The following is a 9607-nucleotide window of genomic DNA, read 5'->3' as shown; positions in this document are numbered from 1 at the left end:
CTTTTCTTTTCCTTTTTTCTCATTTTTTTTCTTTTTTCTCTTTTTTTTCTTTTTTTTCTTTTTTTGTTCCTTTTCCCCAACATTTCGACTTTTTTTCTCAACATTTCAACTTTTTTCTCGACATTTCGACTTTGTTCTCGAAGTGCATAATGAAAAAAAAATCTTCCTCCTCTAAAATATTATTTTATTTTTCTCTTCTGCCTGGCCCTAATACTCTTCCATATATTCGCGTAACAAAAAGAGTCATGTGGAAAGACATTAGCAGCTACAGTTGCAGCCGAGGACCCAGTTCTAACTAATATAGAAACATGCAACATGTGTTGTCTTCATTCTAAGGTTTATACAAGACTTCATTTTTTGTGGCTCCAGAAATATTTGTTTTTTGTGTTTTTGGTCCAATACGGCTCTAAAACATTTGGGTTGCCGACCCTGCCCTAGATATTTAATATTCTCATTTTCCCAATTTACCTTAAATTTCCTACTTAGAGTCACAGGGACTATATAGTTTAATGTCATCACCTGAGTTTTTGAGATATTAAGATGTAGCCAGATAATTTGCCAAAATCAGACAAAGTGGAAATCAATTAATTAAATGACCCTTTTGGCTCCCCCAGGCAGAACAGCACATCATCTGCCAACATCGCCACCTTGTGTTCAACTCCTGACATTACAATACCCTTGGTATTTACATTTTGTCTTATTGATGGTTTAATACTTCTACCTTTCACCAAATTCAAATATTTCCCACAACTCCACTAGCTGCCCATCTCATGACTATGGTATCCAGAGGTGGTAGTAACGAGTTACATTTACTCCGTTACATTTACTTGAGTAAGTTTTGGGAAATGTTGTACTTTTAGGAGTAGTTTTGGATCACTATACTTTTTATTTTTACTTGAGTAGATTTGTGAAGAAGAAACTGTTCCTCTTACTCCGCTACATTAGGCTACGTTGAGCTGTTACTTTTCTTTTATCCCTTTTATCCGCGTACGCGTCAATCTCATGACATCACTGGGTGATTCTTTGGGAAAAATGTTTGTTTTTGCATGTTTTGTCACATTTACACAGACTCAAACACACACAGAGTTTCTATGAGTTCATGTTTGTTCTAGTTCTGCCTGGTTAAAAAAGAAAAGTACAAAGGCTGGAAATGTTGTGCTACTTGTGCTTAATTTATTTTTTATTCTGTTATTTTATTTATTATATTATTTATTAAATTACTTGAATTCACTTTAAGATTATTTTAATTTAAGCTCATTTTTATTTTTTATTAATTTTAATTTATTTTATTATTTTATTGATTTAATTTGCCTGAAGATGATTATGTTGTACTTTTGTCTGTTTGAATGGTTGTGTTAAAAAAATAAAATAATATAGTCCAGAAAATATGGTACACGCCGCACCTGTATATAAGCCGCATCCGCTCTATTTAAAAAAAAAAGATATGCAAGCTGTAGATATTTATGTTGTTAGATTAGATATTTACTACATGTACAGAATGATTTTGAACTGTAAATGATGTACATGTTTGTACCTAAATAGATCCTTTCCTAACAGTGTCTTTTAACACGGCAGCAACTTTGCTGATTAAAACGGGACAGAACCAAGAGAAAATAACCGGTATTTATTTATCTATTTATCTGTTTGAAATCTGCCACTACCTACTTCTATCTGCTAAAGAAGAAGTAGTGTATTCTTCTTTGCATTTATTTTGTCTTAGTTTTTATTCTAATACTGGTTAGCACTCCCCCGAGCGGTGGTAGAGACTCTCTTTGTATAAGCCGCATGGTTGAAAACCTATGAAAAAAGTAGCGGCTTATAGTCCAGAAAATACGGTATATATTGTTGCAGACCATATGACTGGGAATGTATTATTGATATTGAAATTAGTAGAATTATTTTAATGATAGCAGTGACTGAAAATATACTACTAATGTATGGTATAGTGAATAAGTAGGAATAAGGAATGTATGACTGTATTTTTGCGTTAGATGTTATCATTTATGTAATATTTAATGTACTTTACTGACCCCAGGAAGATTGTCAAGGCGGCAGCTAATTAATGGGGATCCATCCAATATATAAACAAATAAAAACATTCAAATAAAGGTTAAAAAGATTTAAAATATTTAAAATAAATCGAGCTGGAACAATACAAGTCCAGAGTTTAGGCATCCACATACACGTTTTATTCAACTAAATATGGCTCAAATTGAATTTATTTCTTTTTTTAAACGAAAAGATAAAGAATTGTAACTTTTTTGAGAGGGACCTGGCTGCAGGCAAGATGGCCGACAAGGGCGCGGCCATACTTCCATCCATACCGGAAGTCCATACCGGAAGTTGGTCTTCTTCTGTGTATTATTCAATTTTTTTTTTTTTTTTATTTAACATTTGCAAACAGTACAATGATAACAAAACTTCACATTATGCAATTTCACGTTGAATTATAACATATAAAGAGTATAAATCAAATAAAAAACAAAACAAAAAGCACAACACATTATAACCAGCCAGGGGGGATGAAATTATAACAGAAAGCCAAAACATTTACATACATTTATGGCTTTGATTGCTTTTGAATTAGTAGAAAACTTAATAGAGTCCAGATACTGATTGAATTCACAATGAAAAGTAAAAAAAGAGGGTTTTTTTGTGTAAGAATTTGGATTTGTGGATGTGGAATTTTGCAAGGATAATAATCATATTAATAATAAATGTTTCTTTCGGCTTTGTTCTAATCGTAACATGGTCAAAAACTCCAAACAACACATCCTTCCAAAATAATTTGAAATCAGTTTCAATGCTTTCAGACACAAAATTACACATATCACTCCAAAACGTTTGAACAATGGGGCACATCCAGAATAAAAGAGTCATTGTTTCCAAATTTGCAGAACAAAAAGTACATTTTTAATCTATATTTCTTTTGAATATTTTTACAATGTGATCATTTGTAGGATAGAATTTATGAATGAACTTAAATGACATTTCTTTAACTTTGTTTGTCACCAGATCATTGGTTGGGTGAGAGCCAGACCTTCTTCCAGTTAATATTTTCTATATTTATTCCAATATGGGATCACATCTTTTATTATTAGATTAGATTAGATTAATATTATTATTATTATTATTATTATTATTATTATTATTATTATTATTATTATTATTATTATTATTATTATTATTATTATTATTATTATATTATTATTAATTATATTATATTATTAATTAATCATTATAAAATTATTATTATATAAATTTACATTTATTAATATAATTATTAATATTATTAGATTAGATTTTATTAATAGATCCATGGATCACATATGGAACTGAAGACATATCCCTTTTAAATAAAGTTAATTTATTGATGTTTATGAACGACGGGACCACGTGTGTGTGACGTCATATCTGCGCGACGAGCAGCCGCATGTCCCACTTCTCGGCGTTAATCTCTTCCACGTTTTTAAGTTTTTCTGTGAAATTTCTTCATTTCTAACCCGCAACCAGATGGATATAAACGAAGAAAACCCCGACAGTCTCTGGATAGACGTTGTCATCCCGGAAGATGGTAAAACAGCCCCTTGTTGCCCGCACGGTGAGTATCAGTAACCAGACTGCATTGAGTTATCCCTTATTTTAAAATCCTTAGGCCTTTTTAAAATATTTAGACACTACTATCTTAGTGGCTTGCAATAATTAACGAGTAAGATTAATCTTTTCATGAGTTCGGCATTTGGTTAAGCCATAATAGCTCTTGGTGAAGCCAAGCTTTTAACCCTTTCTGACCCAGAAAGAGACAGGACTGTCTCAGAAAATTGTGATAAAGTTCTTTATTTTCTGTAATGCAATTACAAAAACAAAAATGTCATACAATCTGGATTCATTACAAATCAACTGAAATATTGCAAGCCTTTTATTATTTTAATATTGCTGATTATGGCTTACAGTTTAAGATTAAGATTCCCAGAATATTCAAATTTTTTGAGATAGGATATTTGAGTTTTCTTAAACTGTTAAGCCATGATCAGCAATATTGAAATAATAAAAGGCTTGCAATATTTCAGTTGATTTGTAATGAATCCAGAATGTATGACATTTTTGCATTACAGAAAATAAAGGACTTTATCACAATATTCTGAAACAGTCCTGTAGAACAAGCCTAAGCATATTTTTACATTTCTGCATGGTATCCTTCCATTTTATGGAGAATTTTTATTGGCTATGCATCAAAACAACCAATATAAGCCAATCTTTAATAATCTGTATGTTACAAGTCCATACTAACAAAATAAATAGCTAAAAAGTGCAAATAACTACCCAAAAAATGTAAATAATTTTTAAATTTTTAATTTTTTATTATATTTTTATATTTTCAATTACAAAAAGAGGGGTATACCTTACATACATAGAACACAAAACCCCCACAACTCAACTTAAAAAAAAAAATTAAGTCAGTCCAAGTCCATACACACCAAAACATATTATAGTGCTATAATCATACCAGATATACTAACCAAAAATTCTACTCATTGAACTAATTGAAAATACCAGATAGTACTACCATATCTGTCATATCAATGACTCTGAAATAATAATTAAATAGTTAAATAATATTCCTACCATACTTCATGATGAAGGGAACGTATCAAAAAAAAAAGTAGAAACCACCTAATGTCATTATTTTCTTATCATTGTCACTATGCCTTGCCTTACATTGACCTGAGAAATTCTTAAAGTCAAATTCTGTATGAGATTGCCATATTTGTAAAAAGTCTGAGGATCTGCCTTTACTCTTGTAATAAATATCATCAAGTGTAAGGAGCTTGAGAGTTAATTCCACCAGTGGACTAATACTGGAGGTTTAGATTCTTTCACATTTAAGGTTATACATTTCCTGACTGCCAACATAGCAAGACCTATATATCTGCATTGATATTTGTTCCTTAGTTTTTTAATTTTAAACATATTTTTTCTAAATACAGAAATCCCATAGCTAGATCCCTCACAATTGGTAATGGAAAAAAGTAACGCAGAAGCCTTTCAAACCACAGGAAATTTATTTGGAATGAATTCATACTTTAGTTTTTGAGATATATCTTTTATTTTAAAGAGAAAATGAAATGCACTTTGTGGACCATTTGCAAAAAGACAAAATCCAAATCAAAATAGACTTTATTAAGGTTTTGTATTGTAATTTAATACATTCTAATTGGAAACAAGACAGTGTGACATTACTTGAAACCCCTTAAAAATATCGTTTTAAAGACTAGATAATCAAAAGTATTTTGATAAATCAAAGCATAGTAAAAAAAATACCAGGTGACTTTTTAATTTTGATATAAAAATGTCTGACACAAATTTGACAGAGAATAACTGTCAGCTTTTACCACAAATGTCTAAAATATAAACACATACTGTAGTTTTACTCTCATAAATGTAAATGATTTTCAGTCCTTAGATGTGATGGCACAATTTAACCATGTCAATGTTGGTTTTAGGTAATGGTGTACTTCTTTCTACTCCACAAGCAATACCCGTTGCTTTAAGGGTGTAGCTTTAACCATGAAGCTCAAAGTCACGTGGTAACTTGTGTTTTGCTGTTTTTCCAGGACCAACTTTACTGTTTGCGAAGACCTGCAAGGGGAAAGACGAGGGCCGGCGGTTTTATGCGTGTTCAGCCTGCAGAGACAGAAAAGACTGCAACTTCTTCCAGTGGGAAGATGATAAGGTGAGATCTTTTATGGTTGTGTATCTAAGTAATGTTTAGTTTACTTTGATTTAACCCTTGTACTGTCTTTGGGTCAATATGACCTCATTCTCCTGTTCCTTATTTCCTCCTGCTCTCTCCTTCCTTCTTCCCTTCTTCTTTTCTCCCTTCCTTCCTTCTTTTTTCCCTTCTTTCCTTCCTTCCTTCTTTTCTTCCTTCCTTCCTTCTTTTCTCCTTTCCTTCCTTCTTTCCTTCCTTCCTTCTTTTCTCCTTTCCTTCCTTCTTTCCTTCCTTCCTTCTTTTCTCCCTTCGTTTTTCCCTTCCTTCCTCCATTCTTTCCTTCCTTCTTTTCTCCCTTCTTTCCTTCCTTCCTCCCTTACTTTCTTCTTTTTTTCCTTCCTTCCTTCCTTCCTTCCTTCCTTCCTTCCTTCCTTCCTTCCTTCCTTCCTTCCTTCCTTCCTTCCTTCCTTCCTTCCTTCCTTCCTTCCTTCCTTCCTTCTTTCCTCCCTTACTTTCTTCTTTTTTCCCTTCCTTCCTTCTTTTTTCCCTTCCTTCCTTCTTTCCTCCCTTCCTTCCCTCTTTCCTCCCTTCCTTCCTTCTTTTCTTCCTTTTCTCCCTTCCTTCCTTTTTTCTTCTTCCCTTCCTCCTTCCTTGACCCGAAGACAACACAAGGGTTAAAAAAAAACACCACACATTTTCTTTTGCTTGAGATTCACTTGGATGTCTGACATCGACTCAATTCAATGAGCAGTTCAGATGTTACTGTGACATCACAGAACAGGAGGATTATCCAGCCCATTTCCCTTTGTTCTGCTGTGAAAACATGGTTGTAGAGATGAGCTGTTATGCTGTGATTTTGACCAGAAAAATGTCGCTGACATCGCAAGACCTCCGAAAATGTTTTAAACTTGTAAAAAGTCCTAATGTTTCTCCTTTGATGCTTCTGGAAGGTGTCTGAGGCCAGACTGCAGGCTCGGGAAGCTCAGAACCAGTCGAAGAGGCCTCGCTTCACACAGTCAGAGCTCTGCAGCAGGTGAGAGTTTTCTGGAGCGTCCAAACCAATAACTGAGCAGATAGAGCCATCCTCGGGAGTAGAGGGAATCAGCATGACGTCACAGATGAGACCGAGTGTCGGAAAGACCAAGTTTCAGCGTAAACTTTCAGTTTGAGCAACTGGAAAACAGTTAAAACGGGAAAGAGCTGTTGTGCGATCAACTGTACTCATAGATTTAGAAAGAAATTATCGTTTTACAGACTGCTGAAAAATAAGCTTAAGAGGGACAAATGGATCGCTGCAATTCACAGAAACAACTGGATTCCAGGCACCGAAACGTGGATTTGTGGTTCCCATTTTGTATCAGGTAATGTTGGATTTTTGGGTAGCTAACGTTAAACGATCAAATCATAAAGTTCAGTGTCCTCATCACTTTAATTACTACAACAAATCCTGCCTTGAAGTCGGACCAAGCGTCAAGACTTTTGTATGCCTTCAAGCTTTGCTTCGTGTATTTCCCCGGAGTAGAAATTAAGTAAGGGATAACGCCTGACGAGGTGAACATTAACATAAATATATGGACGACGCGGGGGCGTGAACCTTCAGTTTGCCTCCGCGAAGTATATTTATGTTAATGTGACCTGGAAGGGCATTATCCCGCTTATACCACGGTCACTTACCAAAAAACATAAATATTAAATCAGTTATTCATGCTTTAATGTGTTTTCAGTTGAAATCATTAGATTTATAACAAGCCGCGGCTGAGCGACTATTTAATCTCTCGTCTGCAGCCGTTGGAACCTGGTAAGTTTTTTAACAAGCCATAACTCCGTTTCCTTGGTAACACCTGAGGGTCTGACTAATACCTGGAACAATCACTACCGTCCCATAAGCTCCTTAATGGACACAGTGTTGATTCACCATTAACTAGGAAGGACCTGAGATACGACTTAGCAACGGGAGATATTCTAGTCCGCTCAGCTCCGCTCAGCTATTTTCTTTTCTCTCTTCTTCTGCATCCCAGACATCAAAAAAGGTTAAATTCACCAAATAAATTAAAAGAAATTACAAAATCACACATGTCTCCATCCTGCGGTAGCCGGCTCTTCTTCTCTGAATCTCCGTTGCCGTGGTTACCACCTGGCAGTTGATCCAGCGCAATGATATTAAAGATATCAGGCAATTTGACCAAACTTGTTTTCTAGGTGTAGGTTATAACTTTTAATGGACACCTGCCAGCCAATCAGAATGGAGTATTCACACACACACACCTTGGTATAAGTTCATATAAATATCAGGAAACTGGATTCGTGGCCAAATATTAATGTCCATGAACCACTGGTTCTTGGTAACTGTACCAAATATTAATGTCCATGAACCACTGGTTCTTGGTAACTGTACCAAATATTAATGTCCATGAACCACTGGTTCTTGGTAACTGTACCAAATATTAATGTCCATGGACCACTGGTTCTTGGTAACTGTACCAAATATTAATGTCCATGGACCACTGGTTCTTGGTAACTGTACCAAATATTAATGTCCATGGACCACTGGTTCTTGGTAACTGTACCAAATATTAATGTCCATGGACCACTGGTTCTTGGTAACTGTACCAAATATTAATGTCCATGGACCACTGGTTCTTGGTAACTGTACCAAATATTAATGTCCATGGACCACTGGTTCTTGGTAACTGTACCAAATATTAATGTCCATGGACCACTGGTTCTTGGTAACTGTACCAAATATTAATGTCCATGGACCACTGGTTCTTGGTAACTGTACCAAATATTAATGTCCATGAACCACTGGTTCTTGGTAACTGTACCAAATATTAATGTCCATGGACCACTGGTTCTTGGTAACTGTACCAAATATTAATGTCCATGGACCACTGGTTCTTGGTAACTGTACCAAATATTAATGTCCATGGACCACTGGTTCTTGGTAACTGTACCAAATATTAATGTCCATGGACCACTGGTTCTTGGTAACTGTACGGGTCACTGTCAAGTCCAACTGCCTTTTAATTTAAGCTGATAATCAGCTGTTATCCCGTCTTCTCCACTAGTTGCAGCTGTTTCTGCCACTCAGTGTGAGTAAGGGGGCTGGTCCAGTGGGGAAGTGACGTCAATGCAGACCCTCTATAAGGGCCAATCCCAATACACCCCCTACTTTCTACCACTAGCCCTAAAAATCAAGCCACACATTTTAGGGCCCTTGTAATCTTCCCAGGGCCCTGTCCCAATACTCCCACTACTCCTACTTTTCAGCACTACCCCTAAATTTAGCTTGCTACGTCACTGCGTGGTTTACGTTCGGGTACGTAAGCGACTGCGTAGTCACGTTTGCACATACGTCACACCATATCAGGAAGCCCAGAGATAAAAGCTTTAATTTCAGCTGTAGCTGTTAATATGCCACTTTATTAAGTTTTAATATTTTTTCAGGCGTAAAAGTAACCGTTAAGATCCCCAACCTGGGCTCAGTTTATCCAAATAACGCCTGTTAAGAAATTTGATCCGAAAATTTCGAGATGAGTACAGCCGGCTGCCGGCTCGGGAACTGATTTATGGTTCCGCGTTAAATCGACGGCGTAGGGTACGGCGCGCGTCGCTTCGTAACCCACGCCGTAGGCTCCGCGTTGGTGTAACGCGGATCCATAAATCAGCCTTTATTCTGGCGAGGTTTGAAAATACTTCGCAACAACGGGCAAGCGAGTGATTATGTACATTCACTGAGTGAATATTATGAAAGTAAAATATACATTTCTCGCTAGAAATGTAATCAAAACACATTTTTATGCAGAAACTAACTCAAAATTTTGATTTTATTCACTAAAAAATAAGAAATGTCCGCCATGTTTTTTTTTTTTTTTTTTTTTTCAGTCCGCAAAT

At 35.5% G+C, this 9607-nt stretch overlaps 1 protein-coding gene across 3 annotated transcripts in view; it reads left to right on the top strand.

Moving 5' to 3' along the window:
- The first annotated feature begins 3413 nt into the window (after positions 1-3413).
- The window catches only part of zcchc4 (zinc finger, CCHC domain containing 4), a 28696-nt gene continuing 22502 nt past the window's right edge, over positions 3414-9607 (top strand). For all 3 annotated transcript variants that reach the window (XM_061709881.1, XM_061709882.1, XM_061709880.1), the window contains exons 1-3: positions 3414-3601; positions 5616-5734; positions 6664-6746. In XM_061709881.1, coding sequence (XP_061565865.1) covers positions 3514-3601; positions 5616-5734; positions 6664-6746 — 290 coding nt within the window. In that variant the 5' untranslated portion in view covers positions 3414-3513. The remainder of the gene's footprint in view (positions 3602-5615; positions 5735-6663; positions 6747-9607) is intronic.

This window comes from Cololabis saira, chromosome 20, assembly GCF_033807715.1.
Source record: "Cololabis saira isolate AMF1-May2022 chromosome 20, fColSai1.1, whole genome shotgun sequence".
Classification (NCBI taxonomy): domain Eukaryota; kingdom Metazoa; phylum Chordata; class Actinopteri; order Beloniformes; family Belonidae; genus Cololabis; species Cololabis saira.
The sequence above is the reverse complement of the archived record's forward strand: the minus strand, read 5'-3'. Positions and strand labels throughout refer to the sequence as shown.